The sequence below is a fragment of the Macadamia integrifolia genome, chromosome 5 (assembly GCF_013358625.1).
Source record: "Macadamia integrifolia cultivar HAES 741 chromosome 5, SCU_Mint_v3, whole genome shotgun sequence".
Classification (NCBI taxonomy): domain Eukaryota; kingdom Viridiplantae; phylum Streptophyta; class Magnoliopsida; order Proteales; family Proteaceae; genus Macadamia; species Macadamia integrifolia.
The window spans coordinates 38,762,063-38,789,952 of NC_056561.1; the positions used below are offsets into that span (position 1 = coordinate 38,762,063).

At 38.6% G+C, this 27,890-nt stretch overlaps 2 protein-coding genes across 12 annotated transcripts; one reads left to right on the top strand and one right to left on the bottom strand.

Annotated features, from left to right (window-relative positions):
- The first annotated feature begins 4,343 nt into the window (after positions 1 to 4,343).
- LOC122079554 (probable apyrase 7) lies at positions 4,344 to 21,291 on the top strand. 10 transcript variants are annotated; one of them, XM_042646119.1, is made up of 5 exons: positions 4,346 to 4,552; positions 5,405 to 6,852; positions 14,683 to 14,814; positions 14,950 to 15,068; positions 19,921 to 20,411. In XM_042646119.1, the coding sequence occupies exons 2-5, from the start codon at positions 5,712 to 5,714 to the stop codon at positions 19,999 to 20,001; spliced, it is 1,473 nt and encodes a 490-aa protein (XP_042502053.1). In that variant the 5' UTR covers positions 4,346 to 4,552; positions 5,405 to 5,711; the 3' UTR covers positions 20,002 to 20,411. The 10 variants fall into 10 exon arrangements, 9 of the variants coding, with proteins under 9 accessions (XP_042502055.1, XP_042502056.1, XP_042502054.1 ...); XR_006140464.1 differs by adding an exon at positions 20,898 to 21,291 and having other exon boundaries at positions 4,348 to 4,552; positions 14,683 to 15,068; positions 19,921 to 20,132; XM_042646121.1 differs by lacking the exon at positions 14,683 to 14,814 and having other exon boundaries at positions 4,344 to 4,552; positions 19,921 to 20,414.
- LOC122079555 (high affinity nitrate transporter 2.5-like) lies at positions 16,161 to 19,545 on the bottom strand. 2 transcript variants are annotated; one of them, XM_042646124.1, is made up of 2 exons: positions 17,684 to 19,544; positions 16,161 to 16,770 (listed from the first exon to the last, which is right to left on the bottom strand). In XM_042646124.1, exons 1-2 carry the CDS (start codon positions 18,826 to 18,828, stop codon positions 16,395 to 16,397), a joined length of 1,521 nt encoding a protein of 506 aa, XP_042502058.1. In that variant the 5' UTR covers positions 18,829 to 19,544; the 3' UTR covers positions 16,161 to 16,394. The 2 variants fall into 2 exon arrangements, with proteins under 2 accessions (XP_042502058.1, XP_042502059.1); XM_042646125.1 differs by lacking the exon at positions 16,161 to 16,770 and adding an exon at positions 17,135 to 17,608 and having other exon boundaries at positions 17,684 to 19,545.
- Positions 21,292 to 27,890: the final 6,599 nt, after the last annotated feature.

The following is a 27,890-nucleotide window of genomic DNA, read 5'->3' on the forward strand; positions in this document are numbered from 1 at the left end:
TTTTTTTTTTTTGTAATAGGGGGCTTGGTTTCTATGATTTAAGAGCTTACACGTAAACTACTTGGCCTGCTAGCTATGGTTGGTGTATCATGCACAACAAAGGTATGGGTTAATGCGTTTAAGGGTTGAGCGTTTCGCTATATCCTCCTTTTTAGAGGCCACAAGTTGTTCTAACTGCTCTAGGGCTTGGTGTGATATCCCTAAAAAGTGGGATCTTTTGTGCAATGGCCTTTGACGTGAAATTAGATTAGGCACCTCGACATCCATTTACTTCGATATTTGGGTCCCTACTCAACCTTGGGCCGCATTTTTAGTCCTTGTCTTATCTTCTGTTTGTAGGCTTATCTATTAGCCTACCAAGGAATTGATTCGAGAGTTTTATTTAGTCTATTTTCCCACCCATATTTAAATAGGTTGTTTGTAGAGTTCTCATCCACCTGTCTAAAAGGGAGGATTATTGACTTTGTGACTTGATTTTTTTATTTTTATTTTTTAAATACACTTACCATTTTAGGTTTTTTGGGGCATAGTTCGTCTCTTTCTATGTACTCGAATGTATGTTGGTTTTGGGTATGAAAGCTTAACCTGCTTTCAAATATCAAATTGTTTCTTTGGCATTGTTGCTCGGAATTGCTAGCAGTTAACCAAAACTTGTTTGCATGGAATTTATTTCATCACCTATCTTACCCTTTGTGCCATGGATTCAAATGGGTCCACTTTACATATTATTGTCCTTTGTCCTTGTGCTTCTGGTATGTTTCCCTTTTACAGATTGACATAAAATCATTTTAGGTGACTCATTTTCGGGATTGGCTTAGCTACTTAATCAGTTTGTACAAAGGTTCCCCCAAATTTAAATATTTTTGGTATGCGTTGCTATGACAAAATTGGAAATCTTGGAACCAGACTATCTTTAATCACATGCCACATGACCTTCGAGCAACTTTGGTGTCCATTTACTTGTTTATCGATGAAAGTCTCCTTGGCCTCAACTTGACTTGTACCATTCTCGGGGTTTACGAATTCTCCTATTGCTCAGTCATTATCACACTTGTTTGTATGATATAATCCTGCCATGTGACAAGATGATATGGTGACTTCGACCAAAGGATATAAAGGGCAATGCTTAGATTGGTCACATGAGAAATTTCATACTTGGTCAATCAAACAATTGACAACACTTAGATTGGCCACATTTTAAATTCCATACTCAAATGATCAAATAATATATCATGTATGCCTAGACAACCGATGTATATTTATTCATCCTTGTATGGGTGTGCAATTTCATGTAATCTTCACATTGTCCTATATTTCAAATCTTACTTTGCCACTTGGCTAACTCCAAATGAATTGAAATTTAACATGCGACAATGGCCCATTGGTTTACACATGTCCAGAAAATTTAAGTCCCATCTAACATGCCATGTGTAACTTTACCCTCATTTGGTTAATTCTTGAATAAGCAACTTCTTTATTGAACTCCTTTTTGTCTGTTTCTTCCATTTCAAGGGCAATGATTCTATTTTATTAAGTTGAAACTCTTTTCTTTGGTGCCAGGCCAAGCAAAGACCCATCTAAGAGCCAAACAAGACCCACAAAGGGCTATCAATGGACCCACTGTGTTACACTTATTCTAATACTACAACTACTAACTACCGTTATTTTTTAAGAAGGTGGAGGCTACGAGAGTCGAACCATTGACCTTCCCTGAACTTATGCTAGGGCCCAACCTCCTGACAGCATGCCATGAGCTAGAAGCTCAACACCAACTTTGCTATTGATTTACTAGAGCTGATAGTGGAAATCATCAATTCCCATATTTCTAATAAGTCATCGTTACATTTTTATCTGATACTAAACAAGTAGTTTTTAACCAAGAAATAATTGATTCAAGCGCAAGCAAGTTTCACGGTATACTGATCTACCTTTGCCCTAAGTATTCATCAAGTACATAAATTTGGAACCCCACCTTCATAATTGCTACTAAATTTTATATGGGTGGCAATAGTTGTGTCATCACATTGGATTTGGAAAACAGTAGTTTTTAAAGCATGAAATAGTAGGTGCCATTATGTGCTCTATTTAAGCTTTTCCCCACTAGGTTATAATTGTATTTACCTAATTTACTAATAGAAAAATCTAAAGATTGTAACCAAGGTTGGTGAAAAAAAAAGTAATAATTTTTTTTTTTTTTTTTTTTTTTTAGTACAGCGCAAGGGTGCCAATTAATGTGAGGATATTTTCGGACTTCAAATAGCATGAGTTGATATAAAAGCGAGCGTTTAGTTTTGTTGGTAAATCAATATCGGTGGGAGAGAAGAAAAACTTTCACATCTCTAGAAATATAAGAAAATAAACAACTAACACATTGTGCTGATGGATATCGAATGTCCTCATTGATACAACAACTTGTAACTTAGATGACTAGGTTTTGGTGGTTGACAATGGGAAATAAAAGACCTGCAACTTTTTTTTTCACCAGTAAGAGAAGAACAACAACAATGGTATTTGGATTTCATTCCATCTATCAATTCCTCGGCCTTTTACAGTAACTCGCATTTATAATTTTTTGGCAATGCTCTAGTTTGAAGTAGGCATTGATCGAATTGGCCGCCCGATTTGAATCTATTCCTAAGCGGGAGACAATGCAATGGGTGTATCTGAGGTTCAAGATAAATTGAAGTAATTCCGATCATTCAAAATTAGTTGAGGTTCATGGAGTTTTTTTCTCTTTTTTTGGGTAAGCTCGTGCCATTTGTTTTGCTTACATAGTTGACTTACTATCTAAGGGTTAAGTCACTTGATCCACTCCTCTCAAGTGCATCGATGTTTGGTTTGTACCAGTTTTCTTGCTTTCCAATAAGTGTTGCATGGCCCCTGTTGACTCCTCCGTAGGTCTATCTTTAGCCCTTATGTGTGTCTACATGTAATGGCCAATAGGCCCTTGGAAAAAAAGAAGGCTCCCATAGAGTTTAGGGATTTCATTCACATTCCTATCTTTTGTGTGCCACCTACAATAGGAGTTCGGGATCCTCTACAAAGTTGCATCAAGTGTAGTGAGCATAAGGGTGTCAACTTCAAACCGAAACCGAATACCAAAACCAAAACCAAGCAGAATTAATTGGACCGAACTGAACCGAATTAATTCCGTTCAAATTTGGTTCGAGTATGTGAGTATGGACCTAGGTTAGACTCGGTTTTGGTTTAGGGTGTAAGAACCGTCAGTTCGAATCGAATCGAACCAAATTGCTCCTAAACCCAAAAAAAAAAAGAAAAAATCCTAATATCGTTAAGAGAGGTGGCAAATGTTTTTTGCAATTTATCATCACATATTTACATGCTAAGAAAAATTTGGAGTTAACAATGGCCATAAGGCCCATAACTCGAGGCCATTATGGCATTTGGTCCATCAAAGTCATGTCCAAAAGTGGAACTGTTTTCATGACCAAATTAAAACCGAGGTATAAAATTGAATTAAAACTACATATCAAAACCGAATTTGAATCAAAATCGAACCGAGTCAAATTGAATATGCTTGAGTATCTAAATACGGAACCGAGTTGGTTTTCGGTTTGGTTCTAGTCCACCTTATCATCATTCAAAACCGAATCAAACCAAACTGAGTAACCGAAATCAAACCAAATGACACCCTTAAGTGAGCATCCAGCGGTTGGGAGGACCAAAACACACATCCCAAGGGACTCCCGACCATCAGATGTAGGGATGTAAACGGATTAGATACAGATCGAATTCGGATTGGATTTGGATGTTTCCTGATCAGATATGGATAGGTCTGATACACCTAAATAGATACAGATGTAGATCAAATTCAAATTTTCGACCATTTGTTTACTCACTAACTTGTGTAATCCGAACCCCCCCTAAGTGAATACAATTTGCTCTTAAATCCATCTTTCTATGTGGTATGAACTCTTTTTATCATTCTCCATAACTTGTTTAAACTTCAAGAACCTCAAAGTCATTAATTGATTTTTTAATTAGATCGAATAATTATTTTTTAATTTTGATTTAAACACCTTTCATTAAATATTGATGTACATTCGAATTTGGATTTTGACTATCCATTTACATCCCTGATCGGATGGTCACTCCACCCGGTGTAGCCCTGCAAAAGATCTAGAGGTCCTACAATGATAGTATTACTGATTGGCGGATAGGGTATTCCAATCATTGGCTCTATGACCTTATCGTTGAGAATTTTATTTTATTTTTTTGGTAAATAAGGAGGTTTATGTTACGCACTCAAAAGAAGTTTTATTTATATCGAAAATGGGAAAAAGTTTTATGATTGCAACGTGGTACGAGATCATTTGTTCATTAATTGTGTTCGATGTAGGGATAATAGAGTGACATGGCACTTGGGAACTAGGACAGAGACAGAAGAAAACCGAGTAGTGATCTCCCGGACGTCTCCCTCCGTCTGCTCTCCGTTGCCCAAATGAACGTTTCAAATAAAAATTAAGAAACGAATAAACAGAAGGAAGGCGAAGCAGCAGAGTAAGTCCTACGGTTTTCTCGACGTGTCGAGGTAGGCCAAATTAATTTATAGTTACTGTTATTGTTTTGTGTTCGATTTGGATTGTTTTGGTATCTGTTATATTTCTTTAATATTAGAACTCAATTGAGCAATTTGACCTGGTTTTTCTTTGATCTTGGATTGACATTTGAAGTATAAATTTCGATATGCTTTCAGTTTTTCTGTCCTCTTTTTTTAATATCAAATTTGTTATCGAAATCTACAATATTTGCGATCTTATTACCAGTCACAATCTCGACTGAACTTTTGTTCTTCCGTAAAAATTCTGATGGATTAAACTGCAGCTTTAGATTCCTTACTTATTTATGAGATTTAAGAATGTAGGTTTCAGTGATCGAAGTGGTAGATTATTTCGTTATTTTCAGTCTACTCGTACACATTTAATGGAATTTTTTAATAAAATGAGATTCTATAAATTGTATTTATTGTTCTGTGATGTATGAAATATTAAGGATGGCGATAAGATTCTAACTTACGGGAGATGTAATTTCCTCTCTCTCTCTCTCTCTCTCCCTCCCCCCCCCCCCCAACCCATGGTGGGTGGGGGCGGTTCTGGTTCCGTCGCAGGCAGCATTTTTTAATAAATTCAAGGTAGGAATTTACATTGATCTGGTTTCCTGTTGCCAATTGTTGAAAAAATTTAAGAAAATATTGTTTTCATTATCAGTATTTAGCTATTGTATTCAATCAAGCAATCTTTCAAATACCACTGGCTTGATTATATTGATTTTCTGTTCATTTCATCTTTGTGGTCGTGTAAAGCAGCCTTCACCCCCCCTCCCCTTTTAATATCAGGTTTGCATTGGCCATCTGATTGTGTGAAATGTTTATTGCTTTTTGCAGTTGTGGGGGCAGTCCACAACCCGATGCTGCTGTTCATGCTTGGTCAAAGTAAGGGTATTCATTTGCAATTGTTGAATTGTTTATTTGATATGGAATAACAGAAAGATTATATCTTGGCGATATTTCCTGGTTGGTGATATCGTCATCTATTTGGAATGAAATTTTTGTACCCAGATCTGTATTCTCAGGTCCCCTCCCCTCTTCACCACCGGGGAATTTTTTTATGACTGGAAGGAATCAAAGAGTAAAAAGGAAGAGAAAATAAAGCCTCTTGGCTTTGAACTTCATATGCATTGCTAGTTTTTCCATGGAATCCATTATCCCTGCAAATTCCAGGCTTCTATCAATGAGTTCTGTCCAGTGTAAACGCTGTCTGAAAATCAGTATCGTCGTTCTTTTTGTTGTGGTGATCCTGGTAACTGCTTATACTGCACTCAGAGCAGGAGACGTTCAACGATCATACTTCACTGTGGTTCTGGATTGTGGAAGCACTGGTACCCGAGTAAATGTGTACGAATGGCAAAGAAATATCACAAGTAAACATGACTTGCCTACCTTGTTGAACTCATTTCCTGATTTATCAACCAAGAATCCTCTCCATAAGGATGCTTGTCATTACCAGTGCATGCAAACTGAGCCTGGTCTGGATAAATTTGTTCACAACTCTTCTGGCATAAGGGCAGCGTTGGAGCCATTGCTTATTTGGGCACAGCAGCAAATACCTTCTGAAAGACTTGGTGATACTTCTCTCTTCCTTTTAGCGACTGCTGGGTTGCGAAATTTGCCGAAAGAGGATGCTGGCTGGATTTTGGAGAATGCAGCAGCTGTTGTAAGGGAGCACCCATTTGTTTATAGAATAAGTTCAATTAGGGTGTTGAGTGGAAAGGAAGAAGCTTACTATAGTTGGGTTGCTTTAAACTATAAATTAAGGTTCCTGGATAAGTCTTCGAACACTCCCACATTAGGAGTCCTTGACTTGGGTGGTTCATCCTTGCAAGTGGTTATGGAAATAGACGAATCAAGAGAAGATAAACATTTCATGAGATCGAAAATTGGGCCAATTGAGCACCAGATTTTGGCATACTCATTACCGGCATTTGGTCTGAATGAGGCCTTTGATAGAACCATTATAATTCTGAATGAACAGCAGCTGCTGCCTAGAGATACTGCTGATGTAAAATTTGAACTCAGCCATCCTTGTCTCAGTTCAGGATTTATGCAGAATTATACTTGCTATGGTTGCTTCCGGTCGAATGGTAGCAGTGCAAAAAATTTGAGTGGTCCACCATTGAGTAATAGTGATGGCTTCCCTTTGGTTAATCTGGTAGGGGATCCAGATTGGGAACAATGCAAGGAACTTGCAAGGGCTGCTGCGATTCATTCAAGAAGCTCTGATTCGTTGCAGTTAACAGCAGATATGAATTGCAAATCATTGCCTTCCTTTAATGGTTAGTTAGCTTCTCTTGCCTATTGTTATCTGCATTTAGAATGTTGAAGCTCTATATGTCCACCGTGGAGTTTGAAGTCTTTTCTCACTGGGTTCTCAGTGCCCTGGAAATCTATATTTTATGTTATTATATGGTCATGTTGCTGATTAAGGTGTCCTAGTTAATGCAAGTTCCAGCTTTCAAATTATGTAACAAAGAAGGATGCTACAGTAACACTTACGCTATCTGTCTTGATGTGTTTTGGCAGTATATTGACTCTACAGATTGTTAGAGCATTCTAGGCTGGCAGGCTGCTGTAGGAGGTTTTGTAGGAGGTTTTCTTCCCTTAAGTTTGTTTCTATTATTGTAGATTTGCTGAGGGTTGGGAACTAGAAAGGTGGTTCTCAATTGTGAATGATCTCAAAACACTTTTGTATGACTTGCACTGATGAGAAATTACGTGATCTTCAGTTACTCCAGTCATTTATGTTGATGGTGAAGTTAGATTCAAGATTTTTCTAAAGTGGTAGGTTGATAGGTAGGTGTTTGGCTTCTCAAGGCAAAGCGCTGCCTAGTCGTGCCTCGGCGATTATTAGTCGACAAAAATGTTTTTCCCCCAAGTGTTTTAAATTAAGGGGTTGGATCTTATAATTAATTATAGCAATAGATAATCCTAATATGAAATACAACATATAGTATAGACATTGAACATCCGCACAAAAAAGAACACAATATTACTACATTGAATTGTTGAAATTTAGAAAAGAGAAGTGAGTAATAGTGGCTATGTTTTATCAACAACTCATCCCGACTAAATGGGGTTGGCTAAATGGATATGAGGAAAAACAAAATAAGATAGTAAAAGTATAAGGAAAAGAATGGCCAAAGTGTCATGGCATCGAGACCCAAAACAATGAACTTTCCTCCAGATGTTATAAATTTCAACCATTTCTCGTTTCTCCCCTTTTATGTTTCCACAAACTCACCCCCTTGATGTACTATAATTAGACTTTTATTACCCTACATTATATATAATATATAATTTATTTCTACATATATATATATATATATATAAATGTGAATACATATATATATATATATATATATATACGTCTTCACATTTATAAGATGGAAAATGCCTGACAAATGTCTTGGTTATAACATAAAATGCTTGCCTTGGCACTATGGCCTCGCCGAGCTGTTAAGGTGCTTGGCCACCACTGTGGTTCACTTTGGCGCCAATGTGACTATGCTTAAAACTCTTAGTCTCCCTTTCAACCTCATCAAAACAGAACCCTGCATTTCTACCATTCTATCATTTCTTCTATCCATCTCCAACCCATTTAAATCTAACTTTTTTGACCACAAATATGGGTCAGTTACTCTTATCCGTTCTCTATATGCAAGCAGCAACTATTCTCTCAATTTAACCCAACTGATTACTGCTGGGTACTTGGGTTATTTAGGGATTAATTTTACTCTTTGTTAACAATTATTGTTGTGGAACCCTAGTCCTACATGAAAGAGTTTTCTAATCAAACCCAGCTGACTGGTCCTGTCAAAGCTATTCCTCTGATTTTAATTAGCAGTCATGGGATTTGTATTCGTGTCTGGATATGAGCATATAACAGGGAGGCTTGTCTATCGGTTTGGTCATATGCTGGTGCTGTCAGCTTCATGGGCTTCTTTGTTTTGGGGTTTTATTTTTGTATTTTGGGTTGTGCATATTACTAGTCAGCTTTTTTGAGCCATAGCCTTAAATGTGGGCTTTAGCCAAGCCATTTAGTTGGGTTAAAACTTAGTTGAGTGTAGTTGAGTAGGGCTTATGTATGGGCTTGTTGTACTTATTACCTATATATACAAGTCATTAGTCGGTGAGAAATTTGAAGCCCTATTGGTGGTAATTAGCTTTAGGAAATTCTTTTTGATGACTAACAGTAATTTATATGATTGAAAGCTTTAGGAGTTTCTATTTTTTCTTACAGAGCTTTTTTGGTGAGAGACGTTGGACTTGGGGATAGGAAGGAGGTCAAAGTATAGTCTTGAATCTAGATATAGTTTGTAATCAAATTATTTTGGGTATAGTTTTACAGAAATAGGGAAAATATCATCTTCTTCTTAGTTGATTGGAATCATTGCTGCTCTTCTTGTTTCTGTTACTAGTTTTGAAGTTTTACAAGCTCTGGCAGTGATGTTCCATCAATTTGAACAGGTAAAAGTTATTTTAACTTGAGTATAATCTTTTCAGCTTTACTTATTATTATTATTTTTTTTTAATTTTTTATTACAGCTTACAATCTGATTAAAAAATCTAAACTGTATTTTCATTCTTAGTTTTTTTTTGGATGAATAAATAATTCAATACCAAGAAGAGAAGAATATACAGGGGGTAGAGAGGGGAAGGGGGAGGATCAGGACTGGCCCGGCCAACAGGCTGACCAAGGCCATGGCCCAAAACCAAGCAACAACAACAAAAATTACAAACAGCAACTACAAAAGACGAAACAACAAAAAGCAGAAATAAAAGCCAGGACCCTCAGCCAAAATTGGGGGGGGGGAGCCAGAACCCAGAAGACATCAAGTGGGAAGAAGGAGGTCAGCCTGAAGGTTCCAGGAGGTAATGATGTGGGAATTTCTGGGGGTAATATGGACTAGGCTGGTCTGAAGGGAAGAGGATTTGGACTTAACATCAATGTAGATAGCTTTCCAAATCTTATCCGGGTAGCGAGAATTGGAAGTCCATCTACGGATGTTCCGCTCCATCCAGATATGATTGATAGTGGCACAAAAAGCCAATTTTCCAATAGTATCACAAATAGAGGAACCAGCGAATGTCATATCAATCCAGTTCCATTCTCTATCAAAAGGAAGGATAGGTCTTCTATTTCGCCAACATTTGGCAAGGACAACCTTCCAGATGCTGGAAGAGAAAGGGCAAGAGAAGAAGAGATGAGGGATGTCCTCAGTACCCATGGGGCAGAGGCAGCAAGCAGGATTGGCACGGATATGGCGGTGGATGAGAAATGATTGAGTGGGAAGGTAGTTGGTCAGACATCGCCAGAGGGTGAAACTATGCTGGGGAATGTGGTTTTTGAACCAAACAACCTTATGCCAAGGAACCACAGGGGAAGGAGTGCGAATGAAAGACCAGGCAAGGGCGGAAGAAAAGGATTTGTTAGAGGATGGCAGCCAGATACATTTGTCTTCTCTTCCTCGGTGTCCCGGGGGAAGAGGGGGAAGTCTGGACCAGAGATCAAGAAGGGGAGGGGGGAATCCGGAGGGGGCCAGCCAGAGGGAGAGATAATAGAAGAGACGGTGGCATTAGAAGGGAGACCAGAAAAGTAGATGACTCTAGGGGAGATGAGGTGGGAGAGGATACCAGAAGGGTGCCAGGGGTCTTTCCAGAGGGAAGTGTCCTGGCCATTACCAATGATGAAGGAGATGGCGGAAAGGGCAATGGGTCTATGATCAAGAATTTTCTGCCAGATCTAAGATGCATCTGGGATGGAAGGAGCAGTCCACAAGGAATTAGATTTGAGAAGCCCCAAGTAAATCCAATCCACCCAAATGCTTTTATTCTTAGATACAATCTTCCAGATGAGCTTAAGAATACCAGCGGAGTTGGTGGATTTGATTCTTCTAATACCCAGGCCGCCTTTAGCTTTGGGGAGGCAAACCTTATCCCAGCTTAAGGGTCTGAGGAATTTAGTGGAATCAGAGCATTTCCAGAGGAAAGAGCAGAGGAGACTTTCAAAAGATTTGATGATGGAAGCAGGGAGGGCAAAGGTTCTAGTCCAATAGAGGTACATGGACTGGAGGACCGATCTAATCAAGGTAAGGCGACCCGCAAAAGAGAGAAGCTTGCCTTTCCAAAGTTGAAGCCTTTTCCTAAGGTTGTCCAGCATAGGAGCACAGTGATGAGCGGAGAGCCTGGAGGATATTAGGGGGAGACCCAAATATTTAACAGGCAAAGACCCAAGCAGGATGCCGGAGAGCTCAGAGAGGGAGTCCTGGATATCAGACGAGACCCCAGAAATGAAGATATTGGATTTGAGGAGATTGAAATTGAGATTGGATAGGGATTCAAAGGATTGGAGGGTGGCCATGATGGTGGAGATAGAATTGGGGTCAGCTTTGGAGAAAATCATAATGTCATCGGCAAAAGCAAGATGAGAGAGGAGGGGGGATTTGCATTTAGTAATGGGGGGGATGCGATGAAGATCAGTGGCAAATTGAATGGACCGAGAAAGGACTTCCAAGGAAAGAGAGAAAAGCAGAGGGGAGAGGGGGCAACCTTGACGGATGCCACAACCCGAGGGGAAGTACCCTGCAAGGCTTCCGTTCACCAGGACGGAGAACCGGGGGGAAGATATGCAAACCATAATCTAATAAACAAAAGATGACGGGAAAGCCATTTGCAGAAGCACATTGGATATGAAATCCCAGCTGATGGTGTCAAAAGCTTTATGAATGTCAATCTTGAGGAGAGCAGCTGGGCCATGGGATTTACGATCAAAATCTCGGACTATCTCATGACAAAGCATAATGTTATCAGAGATACTCCATCCAGCAATAAAGACCGATTGATTGGGGTTGACGAGGGAGTCAATGACTTTCTGAATCCTATTGGCCAAGATTTTAGCAATAAACTTGTACAGAAGGTTGCACAGAGAGATGGGCCTAAAGTCTTTCATGGAAACCGCACCTTCCTTTTTAGGGATGAGGGAAAGGAAGGTGTGGTTGATCCCCTCGATTTGGCTAGGATTAAGTAAGAAACTCCACACTGTATTGATAAGGTCATTTTTGATGGTACCCTAGCAGGTAGAGAAGAATCCCACACTGAAGCCATCAAGGCCCGGAGCTTTGTTGGACTTATGGGAAAGGATGGCCGAAATTATTTCCTCCTCACTGGGGATGGATTGAAGAAAAGGAATGTTATCAGCCGGGACAGACTTGTTGAGGAGGTGAGGAGGGATGGGAGTGGGGGTGGACAACGAGGGACTGAAGAGCCTCTAAAAGTGAGAGATAACTTCGGCCTTAATATGGTCAGGGGAAAAAAGGTCAATTCCGGAGGAGGAGATAAGTATTGGGATGGAATTGGTATTGTTTCTGGCTTTAAGGGATCGATGGAAATAAGCAGAGTTATAATCCCTTAATTCAAGCCATTTGATTCTTGATTTCTGATGAAGGAAGCTTTCTTCTTGCTCAAGCAACCGGGAGAGATCAGTGGTGGCTGCTTTCTCTTCCTCGGCATGGTGGAACTAAGGAGATCTAATTGGATTCTAGATTGAATGGAATGAAGCTTATCACGGGCCTCACCAACCCGGGAGGAGATATTACCGAAGGTGGAGGAGATCCAGAGCTTTAAAGCAGTTTTCACTTTCTTAAGATTGGAGGCAAAAGAGATGAGGGGGAATGGGAATGAAAGGTGAGATTGTGCCAAGATCCTAAGACAAGGGAATGAAAGTCTGGATGGGAAATCCATATGTCAAAGAACTTGAAAGGTTTTGGGCCAAAGGAACGGAAGGGGAGAACATGTAAGGAGATGGGACTGTGGTCGGAGATTCCAGGGAGGCCAAAACTGACATGGGAGGAGGGGAAAGAATTAAGCCAGGCTTCATTGACTAGGGCTCTATCAAGCTTACAGGCAACACGAAGTTTACCCGATCTTTTGTTATGCCACGTGAGCTTAGCAACGGCCATCTGAGGTCTGTGAGATTAAGATCGTCAATACAATCATTGAATGAGTTGACAACCTGAGAATCAATAGGGTTTCCCCCTTGTTTTTCGTGACTGAAACGAGTAACATTGAAGTCTCCTACAATGCCCCAAGGGCTTCGGCCCGAGAAATTAAAGAAAGAAGCGAGGTCATCCCAAAGAGGGGTCCTGAGGGGAGCTCTGTTCTGGGCATAAACAATGGAGAGGAAGTAAATGAACGGACCAGAGAGGTGAGAGATCGAGATGTGGATAGTTTGGGCCGAGGAAGAAAGACATGAAATGGTGAGGAAAGAGGGGTCCCAAAGAATCTAGATCCGACCATTCAGGCTATGAAGGTAATTGGAATGAAGGACCAATTAGGGGCAATAGACTTAGCGTGCGAATCGCATTGCCTTCCAGCACCCTAGTTTCAAGAAGGCAACAGAGGTTGGACTTGAAGGAGCGAATGAGGGATTTGATTTCCGCTTGTTTAGCCAAGGAATTTAGACCTCAGACGTTCCAAATTGTCCAAGGGATCATTTGGAACCAGAGGGGTTGGGCATCGAACTTTTGGGAAAGCTGAGAGGGGTTTTGGGATTTTATCAGATTTGGATTTTATTTTTCTTTGAGTTTTGCCTCAGTTTGATTAATCCAGTAGAGCTGATCTACGGCCACCATTGCACGTTTGTGATCTGCGACCACCCTGCGTAAGGATTTTCTTGCTGTGCCCCTAACAGAGTCGAGGCAACGTTGGTCGTAGATCAACTATAGCTCAGCCGTTGCTTGGTTGCATGGGCGCTAATGCCCAGTAGTTTGATTGCTGGGCATGCTAGCGAATCTAAACTATATTTTCATTCTTAGTTAATACTATCAGATTTGGATCACTTTTGTTTATTTTTCTTTGAGTTTTGCCTCTGTTTGATTAACCCAAGAAAATTTGTGACTTCCATTTCCTGAGTTGCAATTTGAAATAAATTGATTCATCTTACTACCAAAATTCTGGGAGAAATTCAGTTTTTTGGTATTGCCTGGTGAGGAGGGTCCTTTAGAACCCACAGTTGAAAATTCAGCTCAATTTGACTCCTATTTAGTGAGATGTTTCGACTCCTATAGATCCCTTGTAATGTGACCCTTGGTTCCAAAACCCTAGTTTGGGTACCTATTGGGCCTGCTGAAGCAACGCCGATTCTGTAAGAAATAAATAGTTCTGAATTCCTTTTGGTAATTTTCTGTAAGTTAACAGGACTACGGAAAATCAGAATTAAAGTTAAAGAGGGACTATTTTGGAATCTAAATTAGAGCAAGGATTAAAACAGAAAAGACTAATTAAATAAGGGGCTTAGTGCAATTAATACAAAAGCTGGCCTTGCTTGCTAAATTAAGACTTCAATATCTTCTTCTTCCTTTTGTAAAGCCAGAAAACTAGTGCAGGATTGCTGACTTGTGGGTGAGAGCTCACTTGATAAGTGTCTTATTGACATGAGATTTCAGGGTTAGGTTGCTGATCCACAGTCCTATTAACCCCAACTAACAATCAAATGATTCACAAAATTGGAGATCAAAAGGAGTTTACTGAAACCGGGTCTGACGGAAAACTCAGGAAAAGCTCTCTCAATCGGACAGGTCTTAGAAGATGTCACTCTAGGATTTGGGTCGCCTATGGGTAGGCAACCTACAGCCAAAATCTTTGTCTCTAGTTCCATAACAGTACTTGAATCTTCTTTTCTGATTTTGTTTTATTCTTAAAGCTAGTGATTTTCTCCTGTTAAACTATAGCCTATTGTCCTTTCCATTAGCTTCCTTCTCTGATTTCTTCCTCCTAAATCAGAACTGGCTAACTATTTGGGCCTAAGGACTGTTCTCATCACCACTCCTTTGTAATTCAGCTGTGGAAACCTAAATCCGGAGGTTGTTCTAAATAGTTTTCATTTACTTAAACTTGTTGATCAAATAACGTATTTTTTTATTGTTCAATGGAGTTTTACTGACCTATCCATCACCAGTTGTATATATTTTACTCCATGCTAAAATGCTTTTAACTATCATCCCCTCCCTACATTCCCATCAATTAGTTATATGAGGTATGATGCAGGTACCCTTTTTTTTTTTTAATCTTTTATTATATTTTTTAAATGCTTTGTTTGCCATTTGCAGGCACTGATTCCATTAATTCGACAGCTAGCCATCTCTCTGTTGCTCGCTTCCACGCTTTATCTGGATTTTTTGCAGTCTACAATGTGCTAAATTTGAATCCCAGAGCTAATTTGTCTAAGATCTTGGAGAAAGGCAAGGAATTATGTTCAAGTTCATGGGCTGACTTGAAGAAAAGTTACAAAAACATAAATCATGCTGTACAATACTGTTTCAGGGTACCATATTTGGTATCACTCATTGAGGAAGCTTTGTGTCTGGGTGATGCAGAGATATTGTTTGGTCCAGGAGATGTTTCTTGGACATTAGGAGCTGCACTAATTGAAGGGGAATACTTGTTGCCTAGTCAAACAGAACCTCATGCTGGAATGTTCAGTCTGAAGGCGGAGGTCATTTCTTCTCACGCTCTTTACTTTGTTCTTGTATTATGCATTCTGTTTTTTGTTTATTGTCAAGTTAGGCGGACTCCAAACTTGTTACTGCCTAAGCAAGGCAAGAAGGGTCACGCTCTTGGTGTAGCTTTGCCATCTCATGTAAATCAAAAGACAACCAAGGTAGTGCTTGGTTGAGCTGTTTAAAAAGAGCTAGGACATATTTCTGTTGTTACTTCATACATTTCTCCTCTTCTACCAGGATTCTTCTTGCTCTGTTTTTTTATTGAAAGGAAGGATCACATCTAAATTTGACCTCTATTAATTACTTCTGATTCTGGTTTTGAGAATGAATTTGGAGAGTGGGTTTGAATCTAAGAAGTTTTCAAAAACACACAAGTTATTTAGTTGTAGAAGTTTCTTTCTTCTGTATTTTGCATTTTGGATTGGAAAATATACATGTTTATGAAGCAATTAAGTAAGAAGATTTGGGGAAAAAATTGCGTATTTGAATACTAGCCTAAATTAACCCCTAAAGGTCCAAACCAAAGCAATATGGAAATATAAAGATACTCCTAAGTAAGTATTAAGTAATATTTAATATACACACAATAACCATACAATAGTGTGGTTAAACAAACCTGAAGTAATATGTAACTATTAATAAGTACATCACAACAAATATTATACATTATAGCTCACAAATCATTCAAGATGATCCAAATTTAGGCCAGTTTTCCAGTTTAAATGTAATACTTGGCAAAAACAAGCAAGAAAAACCAAGATTAAAAAGGAACATATTTTTAACCGACTTCAACCCGTGGCTTTGATGTTCGATTTAGACTCTTTCTAGTTCGTATGTGAGTGTAGATAGGATTCATTTAGGTTTTGGCAAAAAAATCAGAGTAAGAATAAGTTTTCTTTCAAAAACTGGGATTTTTTTGGGTTTTTGCAGCCTGCGTATCAAGTATATCGGTCCATCTTGTGTTTATATTGTATAGGTCCATAATGGTAACGTATTAAACTGTGTTGGTTCTGTACACAACTTTTTTTATGCATTGGTTCTATATCGTATTGATATGGCCAATCTCAATACTTGATACTATGAAGTAAAGAAAAGTTTAATGACAAGATTTGGAATGATTTGTTTACACAATCATGTTACACAATGATTACAAAAGTTTCCATTTTAGTTCTGATTTAATTTCACTACCCTCTTTTTACTTCTCTAGGAACCAGACAGAGCCTTAAGCATTGTGGCATTAATTTTCCTGAAAAAGAGTTTCCTAACACAGCTTTCTAGTGGTTCTTAGTAGAGGGACAATTGATTGGCAAATGCTGTATTCAGGCATGTGTCGGTGGGGTTGCATCTGAGAGTGTGGATGCTGAAGTGACTCTTTGTCCTCTTTCACTTCTGCTATTGTCGGCAAATTTCAAGCTTGCTAGGTGGAAACCTTTCTCTTTCTCTTTTAAACTCCATTCAGATGAGTAATATTCTTCTTCTGTGGTGTTCCCTTTAGTAGTTGGACCACAAAACATCCCACCCCACTGTGGGAAGTAAATCAAACAGAGAGGGAGAGTGCAGCATATGATCATAATACCCATGAGAGTTAGCCCTGTTTGCTTTGAATATCTGGATCCTCTGAAGAAAATCAATTGAGTCAAAACTGCACCTACATTTCCACCTCCTCCTGTCATTCCAGATACTACTCCCAGTGACCTGGAAAATGAAATTTCAGGACAGAAAAAGAAAAGAAAATAAAAGAAAAAAAAAAGAAAAAAAAAGAAAAAGAAAAAAAGAAATGGAAAATATCTTAGTCAAGTAGCTGAGGTATTAAATTAAGACATTGGAATTCATTCTACTCATTCAACTATAAGATCAAATTCTGATCAATCTCTATATGTTTAAATAGAAAAATGAATGCAGCTTCAATAGAAGAGTGAACTTATGCTGATGAAGCTTCAATTTCTATGACATTGGGAGTGAGAGCAACAAAGAGCTCCTCCTCCATCTGAAGCAAAAGAAACTTGGGAATGTTAGTTGACTTGGTCTGGGCTAGTTGGATGTCTTAGATGCAATGTTTTGAGTGCTGTAACCCCCCCATCCCTCATCCCCTGGGTGAAAGATGCCGGAAAAGTCCCTGGGAAATTGTTGCCTTTTATTTTCCACAAGGTTGTATTCCATAAAATGTGTTCTTGTTGGCCAAAAGATCAGAAAATGGTTGGATCACTCTTGAATTTGACTAAAAGGGGATGTATGCATTTCTGTAAATTCTATCCATTCAGGAAGTTTGGTAGTAAGGTTTTCTCATGCATGAGAAGCTACATGTCTCTAAGCTTTTCAATAGGCATTATGCCTTCCACCTAGTTGCTTACAGAAACTGACATTTGCTACAGTATCTTAAATAGCAGTAGAATATGTAAGAATTGACCTCTTTTTTTTTTTTTGGGTTGGGATTGTGATGGATATTTCTGTATGTGGCAGCTCATACAGAACCACTGAACCTGAAGACAAGAACTGAATACTTTGTTGAACAAAAGAACTAAAGAAATTCCACCTACAAAAATCAGGAAATAAAATATGTTAAAAAATGATGAATCAGAAATAATGATCACAGGATGAGATCACTTGCCTTCTGGAAATGAATGGAACTACCCCAAATGTTAGTCCACATGCAGCTTGGCAAAAGATTGAGAAAATGATCATCACAACAATGGATGCACCTAAAGATCCCACTATCCCAAGTATGAGACAGAGTACTCCACCTATAGTCTGCACCACCCACAAGCACCAGAGTCTACCCCGCATCCCATACCTTTTTGCCATCAAGTCAGAGAGCAGTCCTCCAGATGGTCGAGAAAAGATATTTGCTAAACCGGAGGATGCTGCGATGATACCGGCTGTGTGGAGCTTCAGATTGAACCTATCGTAGAAGTACTCTGCAATTATATTGTCTATTGTCAATTCCACACCAAAACAATAGCCATAAGTCAATGCCAAGATCCATGCTCTGTAATTGGAGATCGCATTGTAGAGAATCTTTGGGACTTTATCTTTCTGCTTATCCCCAGATTTTTGTAGCCGATAAAAATTTCCATCAGGCAGGTCTTGGCCGAAGATGAAGATTGCTAGTGCTGTTGAAGTCTGGAATAGGGCAGGTATGAAGAATGCAATTCGCCAAGCGGTGAAAGTTGTTGCACCAATGTGGTGGATGAGTTCGAACACAAGGGGCATTATGAGCTGGGAGGCTCCACCCCCAAGATTGCCCCATCCTCCAGCAACACCGTTGGCAAGCCCTACAGTGGGAGCAGAGAACATGGTGCTCATCCAATATTGGCATGAGACAAAGGTTGCGAGGGAGAAGCCTGTGAAAAAGCGGACAAGGAGGAATGAGACGGCAGAGTTGGCACAGGAGGTGAAGTAGACTACAGGTGCAGTGACAAGCATTAATGATGCTGAGGCAAGCCGAGGACCGACGAGGTCACATGCAGTCCCCATGGCAAGCCGAGCAAATACTGCACCAGAGACTGATGCAATCCCTGCATTGCCAATATCGGTAGCAGTTAGGTTGAGGTTATCACGTATGATAGGAAGGAGGGGAGGGGCTGCAAAACTGGACACAAAGCAAGCAAAGAAGGATATCCATGACAGGTGGAACGCTCGCATATGTGGTGCAGCAACGGAGAATAATTGGAATTCAGTTGCCTTGTGCTCAGAGTCTACTTGTAGAGCAAATTTCTGATGCTCTGCATCTCTTGCAGAACCAGATATGTCCATATTTGGGTAGTTAGGTTGCACTGGATTGGAGTAGAAGAGATTATTGATATACTAATTTGGAGATCAGATAGGGAAAGCTGTTGAGTGGGTTTAAACTTTCCTCCTTTCCCTCTCTTTATGCACTCTAGCACATGCTTTTCGCTCCCTTGCAGAAAAGGATACTTTGAAGTGGTTGAACGTAGGGGCATAGGAACAGAAAATTTGAGTTGTTTAGAAGAAGATTAGGAATGTTCCTTCTCCAGTAGGAAGCTTTCTGAACATAAGACATGTGATCTGCTTGTCTTTTGGTGGCTGGAAGGATTCAGGACTGGCCGGATGAGAAAGTAGTTGAGATTTCAGAATTGCAGTTTCTTTCTTGTCGAGTCTCACTGGCTCCTCAATTTGATAACAGGGGAAAGTTTTCAAGTGTCGGTTGGACTTTGGGTGTTTTTGGAGGGGAGGGGTTGGGATGAACTGTGTTAAGTTGGAATTTGAAGCTTCTTTGATGGAAGAAAGATGTCAAGAGCTAGCTGTTAAGCTCTGACTTTTGACTTTGAAGTGGGGGCTAGGGGATCCTTTTGCCTTGAGGTGCGGGGGTATCCTCTTACTTTATCTTTCACTGTTGTCCTTATCCTCTTTGTTTATTGTGTGGAAGCTCTTGATACCCAGAGAGGACAGAGTGATCTGATCTCTTGTGAAGTGCCTTCCCTTCTTGTTCTTCAGGTACAAAACTTGCAGCAAGTAGTGGTTCCTCTCCAAACAAAAGATAAAAGAGGGTGTTAGTCACGGTTTAGGCTTAATTTGAATGTCAAGAAATGAACCGGAAAGAAAAGAAAAAATTCAAAAACTCTCTCTCTCCTCAAATTCAAATTGCTTTTATATTTTTATCTCTCTCTTCAAATTCAAGTTATTTTGGAATTTTATTTTTTTATTAATTTCTTGACAACCAAACATAGCCTTAGGGGATGGATAATATCATTTGAGATCTCTCTCTTCCTTTGACCGTGGAATATCCATGCCTCTAATTGTTGACAAGAATATTCAGTTCTGGATACCCAAAATCGTTCTTAAGTGGTGTCGTATTCACATGCTTTTCTTCCTCTCCTCTTACAGCTTTGCTTGGGAATGAAGCCAAGGTGGTCCCTCAAGCTGCCATCAACGAAGTTAATAATCCACGTACCTTTACGTATCTGAGCCGGCGTTCTAAAATTCAACCAAGTGCAGTGGGTTGCTTTTCAATGTTTACCTAGAAAACCGCTGCCCTTGGTGGGCATGTGGTCCAAATACTTTCATCCAAATGCGGAGGAACTGACAACCGGTTAAAGGTAACCTGCTCGTCTCTGTCACATGCTAGATCCTCCATGTTTGCTAGTTAAATTGGTCTCAATCCATTACTCTCAAACAAAGTGGCATACTCAAATTGGAAAAAGGGAATAGAGAGAGATCTGATTACCAACCCGAATTAACCTTCCACCACATGGAAAGCAGTAAACTATTTGAAAGACCCCATTTGGTTAGAAGTGAAGTGAAGGTGCCGCCGCCCTCAGTAAAAGTTAGCTTTCAGTCGTTCACCAAGTGAGGGTGTCGATTGGTTGGGGTTGGGGTTGGGGTTGGGGTTCGGGTTCGGGTTCAGATTCGGGTTCAGGATATAATGTTAATGGATAGGTGAAAATCTGAATTCAATTCACATCCGTATTTGTTTAGGGGAGTATCTACATCCGATCAAAGGGTTTGATATTCTACTAATAATAAAAAATTAAGTAGCTAATGATCTTGAGGGTTCTAGAAAATTATATAGGTTCTAGAGAATGAGAAAAAAAGCTCCGATAATTGGGAGACATGGATTGAGAGCGGATCATCGGGTGGGGTGGGGTGGGGTGGGGTGGGGTGGGGTGGGGGAGAAAGGTCTTGGTTACACAAGTCAGGGATATAAATGAATAGTGAAAAATCTAGATTTGTTTCGCGTCTCTTTAGGGTTATCACTATCTGGTGAAACAAATATTTAAATCTGATTATGTTCGATTTGTATTCGATCTATTTACATCTATATTAATTGAATAATTCATTGACTATTTTGAATGTTATCCAAGGTTTAAAATACTGGAATCAGGATCCGGATCGGTTTCAGAATCAACATATTTCAGGCATCTAAGGTTTTTCGTATAGCACAAACCTGAGCCGAATTGGGATTGGTTGCTTCCAATCCGAATCTTAAAATCATAATGTTATCAACCCCTTAAGCTATGTTTGGTTGCAAGGGAAATTAAAGGAAAGAGAAGTGAACATTTTCGAACTTACAAAGGAAGCTTTTGTGTTCATTCTTTAACATGAGTGTATGATTTACCTAGTTTTCTTACCATATTTAGTAATGATGCTTTTAGATGTTATTTTTCTTTTCAAACACTGGATATGGATGTAAATTAAAGTGTAATGTAGGGAAAATTCTGGGCTTGCCATTATGGTGACCTGACCTGTTTGGCTCTCTCTCCCTCTCCCTGTGGAAATCACCACATAACCTTGTGTGTGTGCCGTGCTCCCATTGATGCACTTCACTAGCTTACAAATTAAGGGTGGTATTCCCAATCCTCTCCTTGAAATCTAATAATTAAATACGAAACGGTTTGGAGTTAATGATATAACCACGTGGGATAATGATTATAAAAATAATTTTTTTTTGATTTGAAAATTTCACTTCCTTTCCATTTCCTTTAATTTCCCTTGCAACAAAATTAAGTCTTCAGTAATCTTTTTTCTTTAAATATTACCTCATGTACTTTGCATGTTCACCTAATTCAATTCTAAAATTTTAATTAAACAAGATATAAAAATGATTAAGATGGTGAGACTTTTTGGAGTCAAAATAGCCTCTCAACGTTTTCGAAGTAAAACTACATAGTTTTCATTTTTATACCTCACACATGCCAGAGCCTCGTGCATCGAATATGCCTAGGATGGTGGAACAGTTGACCATGATGCTCAAGAAGATTTCCCGATGATTATGTGTGGATGGTTTAAATCGCGTTTGGTCACTTGGCGTGTTTGGTCGGCCAGTGTTTGGGACTTGGGGAGTGATGACGAATAACAACTTGTAAACCAAAGTCAATGGAATCAATTATTCGTGAGTTATCTTCTCGATCTCTCTCATGCAAATTGTTTAGGCTTAAACGTGCACCCATGTAGTCTATTCATACATATCTATGCTACTTGTGGTGTACCAAAGATGCACATTGAGCTTCCGTAGGTTGATAATATATTAGAAAAAAATCATATTAAATATAATCTTAATTTTAAAACATATATTAATACTTTTATAATAATACTTTTAAAGTATAATTGTATAATTTATTTTCTTTAACCACGATTTAGAATTAAGATCTTTGGGTGGTGGGTGGTGGGTGGGTGGGTGGTGTGGGGGGTGGGGTGTGGGGAGGGAGGTGAAGAACTTGAGACTCACAAAATGTTGAGATTGAGGTGAGATGACATATTTTTAGGAAAATACTCTAAATATGAGACAGAAGGTATGACACGACACATTCAAATTTTTATTATATTTTCTCTCTCCTCATAGGACAATGAATTCAAAATTTGAATGTGAGTAGACATAGCCTACTCTTCATGTTTAGAGAGCCCTTTCTTTATAATTTTAGCAAAAAAAGATATACATTAAGGTACAATGCTAAAAGGATGGTTTCACCATCAAGTCAAACCATTTGCCTTCGCACCAATCTCATAGCTACATGTGTGTGAACGGAACAATGCAAGAATATTATATGTTTGTATGTAAACATGACAAAATGATTATAAATAGCACATGACAAAGTCATACATATGATACAACAACAAAAGATTTAGAAATTTAATTGCATACGAAGTGCAAAAAGAAATTTGACTTTTCTCCTCGGCGAGTTGCAAAATTATGGAACATCGTTCGAGAGGTGATGACGAGTCCCACATATGCGCGCATGCTTACGCTGATGGTTCTTAGAGATAGAACTTCCCTTAATTGGACATTCTAAATACCCCATGATATTGGTTGTTGAATAATAATAAACCTATGAATCCTCCAAATCGAATATTAAAATTGTGTTTGGTATGCATTCTTAGATTGCTTCCTAGGTCTATAATGTATCCTGAGATGATAATTTTTCTTGTTTCTATCATCTCATAATGCATTATCGATCTAAAAGGCATTTCAAGAATGCATAACTCATTTTTTTTTTAGTAATAAAAAAAATGAAAATTGAACACAGCCTAAATGCCGTCTAAATGTCAATGCACATCACGTTGTGGTGGAGAAAGTGGTTGCAAGCATTTTGTTGAACTTGATAAGGTCCACACAAGATCGTTTTTCATTTAAATTACAGATATAGTATCAGACACTTCTATTGTGTGGTCCAAAATTTCATGAAATGATCTCATTCCAAGAAAGGTTTACCAAAAAACAAAGATCTCAATCCAAGAAAGGCATTCCATTGTGAGGAATGAGGATATCAACGTAGACTCAAATAATGGGTACTCAAAACTTTTTTTTGTGGGGTAAACAATGGATACGCACAAACTGTAATGTGTAATTTGCAAATATTGATGTATAACCCATAGGACGTGGTCCTTCTCATGATTTATATATCTCATAAAAATAGGAACAATTTAGCTACCTTTAACATTTTTCAATCAAACATTGATGTAGTAAGTCTTTTGATGTAATCTATTCTTATCCTTCTTAAAAAAACAAATGTAACTTGCAAAGGAAATTCTATTAAAAGGGAAGGATTACGTACGACACCACTTATAGACATTAAAGGGGGAAACAAAAAACATGTAAGTTGCTGTAAGGGCTTGTTGAAATGGTGTTGTGCCACTCATGGTTTTAGGTGTTGGTATCAGTTTGGATCAGTCATAAGTCTCATGACTGATATGGATCAATAAGGTACAAGCCTTAGTTTGTTAGTTTTGTTTCTTTGGTTGGAAAAAATGATAGTTTGATGCCGCTTGATAGGCCCATATGTACCGCCAAGGGTAAACATTTGGCCCTGACAATCTGAACCCAGTCTAAACAGGGCTTGGGCTAATATTTTTTTAACCCTGAGGGTGGGTTAAGGTTGACCCGGCCCAGCCCAACCTGAATTTTAACCCTTATTTTTTAGATAGAGGATAATCTGTTGTAACTAGACTTATTGCGCATAGGCCACACATTATATTATTTACCAAGAGGTGGGATAAGAGTTTTCTTTGCAATTTCCCCCTTCCTCTCTCACCAGCCCTATTAGTGCTTCTTTTATTTTTTAATTCTATCACACAAATGACAAAAATATGGGCAATCTGACCTTGGCAAAAATTAGGGCCAATTAGGGTCAACCAGTCTCTGCCAGGGTCAATTAGAGCTGGATTGGGTTGGTATGAATCAGCCAAGGCTAAGCCTGGACATGAGCCTGATAGGGTTGGTTTGGGCTTAAGTTGAGTTTTGGGGACCTAGGATTGGGTTAGGATTTTAAGAAACCCATCCAATGTTTGTTCACCCCTATGTATTGGTGCCACTACCACCAGAATGTGTAAAAACAAAGGTTAGCTAAATACTGACGCTCTAATAGCCGTGACTTGGCTAAATTGACCAATTCCCCGTTGATTAAGGTACACTATTCATCCAAAAAAAATGGTACACATTACAATAACTACAGTCTACATGCATCCTTGCTGTCTTCGTAATTGAATTTTCTGGCTTGCTTTATTTCCACGGTTGGGTTGGGCCTTGTGTCTTAGGCCTGTTCAAATTTTGAGCTGGATAAGGATTGACATTTTAAGCCCATAATCATATGGTTAAGAATGACATTTTCTTCTTCTGTTTTTTTGGTAGAACACACTTTTTTTTTTTTCAACGAGGGATAAATCCTGCTGTTGCCTGTGTATGCTAAAAAAATGTGTGAGACTGACAGAATGATAAGTCATTTTAAATTATTTTTGATGATTTTTTTTTTGATTAATTTAAAGAACTTTTATGAATAAATAAAAAATAATAAAAAAGATGTCAAATTCTAAATAAACCTAGTTGTCATTTAGAGAGTCCCATCACATAAAATGATGAAGACAACTATAAAATACAATGAAAAGTGAGATATTTCTATGCAATTTAATCAATAGTATACTATAAAATAAAGAGGGGTGATGAAACTCTTCTGATCTGGTGCAGACAATACCAACATGCGGAGCCAATGGGAAGGCATACGAAAGCATCTTTAGTGTATAGATTAGGGGTATAATGGTCATTTTGCACCTTACATAGTTTGCGCTTTTTCAGATTGAGACGGCTCTTTTTCCTAATAAAAAATTTATATAAAGACAAAATCATAATCTTAAGGATATTTGTACCACCTGAACGGTTATTTCAGGAGCTATTTTTATCTTTCTACAAATTCTAAGCAACTAAAAGGCTTTAGGATTAGTTTAAGAGATGGACTTCTGTCTTCCATGGTTTATTGGATTTAAAAGTGATTTTTTTTTTTGGGTAAAGGACTTAGGAGATTAGACAGTAGAAAACTTGATTCCTTCACTAATTTAAGTTAGATATTTTTCCCTTTAAAGATGCAAAACTAAGGTTTTCATTCTCGATGCATAATGTAATACAAGGCAAGGGGAAAATAATGCTACCCAGTTGAACACTCTTGTGTTCAGACATAGAGGCAACGAAATGATCATCCCACCCTCCATGTTGGAAGCTTAGATGCATGCTTTCATTGGCCCCGCACTAGTGCAAAGACCACATGACAGGGTAGCATTCTCTTTCTCATGAGTTAAAAAAAAGAAAAAAAAAAGGAAAATAATTGCCAAAGGTAGTGTGGACATATGGAGGACAGAAGGATCATCCTACCCTACATGAAATGTAAAAATTCTATCACTATTGATGCTTCCACATGTATTCTTATTAGTCATTATGTAAATACAAAAGCCACGCTACCTTTTATATAACCCTTTCCTCCGAAAAAATCTTTATTAAGTCAGATAACCCCTGACTTTAGTGTGGTACCACAGCCCTCCAGGAATACTGGCGGCTACTATCTAAAGGTAGCTTAAAGGATTTTGTTGTCCTCAAAAAACCCTTGGCCAGAGAGACAGACAGAGAGAGAGAGAGAGAGAGAGAGAGAGAGAGAGAGAGAGAGAGATGTGGATGCATTTGTGGTGGTCCAATACTCCAATATATCATTACAAAAGATGAAGTGGGTAAAGTCAATGGGGATTGGCATCGCCGACATTAGAATCCCATGCGTTGATGGTTCCATGGCCTCGTAGACACCGGATTTTGTCATCTTAAGTATCTTGGCAACAATGATGGAAAGAGTCTCTTGAAAACTCATTTGATATGTCTCTCTTAGGGCCGTTTGATAATATTTCAAGAAATGCGTTTCTGGACATAGAAACGAAACAAAAAGCGTTTGATAAAACTGTTTCGTTTAACTTGTTTTCAGAAATAGAAATTGAAATTTTTACCTATTTATGATTTAAGAAACGACCCAGGCAATGTTTTGCCGTGTTTCAAAACTACTCGTGGCCATTCTTTTTGCTGGTTACTATTGACATCCAGAAACATGATTATCAAACACCTTCAATTCTGTTTCTATTTCTAGAAACGAAAATTTATGTTTTTGCCGTTTCTTAAAACAGAAACAGCAGAAATGTTATCAAAAGGCCTTTAGAAATATCAAATTTTTTTCCTGAAAAATTATCAAGTTGCTCCAAGATAAGGTAGGGCCTACTATATTTTCAAAACGTAGGATGGACATTGCAAATAGATTTGTTTTATCATTGAAAACCTTGAGCTTAGAAGATGGTGTGAAAATGGTGTTGATTTGGCCATTTAAACTAATACAGATATCCATACTAGTTTAAGGTTGTTAAGTTAAAATTAGGATTAAATTATGTTCTGTGGTATGACTAATTAGTAGGTTCTTTCACTCTTTATGGAGAGAGTGAACGACATCTTTAAAGGTATTTTTAGAACTTCATACTTTCTTTTAATTGCCCTTTGTTCTATTTTTTAAAGTACTTTAAAATTGGAGTATAAAAGGATTTTAAAAAATAAATTAAAATTTATATTTATTACATCATTATTAAAACTCAAAAGTTATTATTGTCATGCACATTTTTCGAATACACATAAAATAATGACACTATTATCCCATTGGAAAAAAAATTTGTATGTAAAGCTAAAATGGTAAAAAAAGTAAAAGTACAAATTTGACACCTTGAGGCTTAAAGGGTGTTTAATGTCAATAAGAAAATTCCTTATTTAAATGATTAATTAATTGTTAGATAGTATTGAGGAATAGGAACATTGGTTTTTAATCGACGGACCAGGCACCTAACACCTCCATGGGTTTATATCTTGACACCTTCCCAGACTCTCTGAGCCAGATCTTACCATTATGGAGTCAACCTTTTTCCTAAAAAGAAGAATGAAATTTCAGGTCCTAGACTTTGATCTAAATAGCAACTCACAAACTTGATCCCCTATATCTTGAATTCTTGATAGAAAGGGGGTGAGTCGGCTGACATACCCCGAACGCAAGCAATGAGTATTTGGTGGTTCGCTGGCCCTTGCATCTATAAGCCCATGGGGCTTTATCATGGCTTCACATATCAACTCCATGTATTGTACCGTTGCAGGGTTTGAGGAATCGAGATTAGATTTGAACCGACCAATCCCACCTGACTCAGAATGATACTTAATAGAGTTTTTCTCGGCCAATGCAACACATTACTTCCTAATTCGTAGCAGAATCAATCACATTGATTCCGATAACTTGAACCTTGGCACTCCTTTACCGTAAAAACATCCTCTGTCTCGGATGCGGTGGTGCGATGAGCATTCAATGATCGGAACGACATCAAGGCATGTACCGATGTCGTCTCGATGGTCCGATGCTTGCCGCACTGCCGCACCCATGGCAAACAATCATCACTCCCCCTTTACCCTTCAAGAGTGTAGGATCTCCTCAAATCTAAGCACCGTTTCAAGGATGGATGAGCACCATTCAACCTGAGATACATAATCCAGTATGCTTGATCAGACTTAAGAGCACAAAATAAGCCTA

Bases quoted from the DNA above. Each gene is read 5' to 3' on its own strand.
- LOC122079554 (XM_042646113.1), top strand. From the start codon at position 5,712: ATGGAATCCATTATCCCTGCAAATTCCAGGCTTCTATCAATGAGTTCT. The intron at 6,853-14,682 runs GTTAGTTAGCTT...TGCCATTTGCAG, and splicing joins ATCATTGCCTTCCTTTAATG to GCACTGATTCCATTAATTCG.
- LOC122079555 (XM_042646124.1), bottom strand. From the start codon at position 18,828: ATGGACATATCTGGTTCTGCAAGAGATGCAGAGCATCAGAAATTTGCT. The intron at 16,771-17,683 runs GCAAGTGATCTC...TTCATTTTCCAG, and splicing joins GTTCCATTCATTTCCAGAAG to GTCACTGGGAGTAGTATCTG.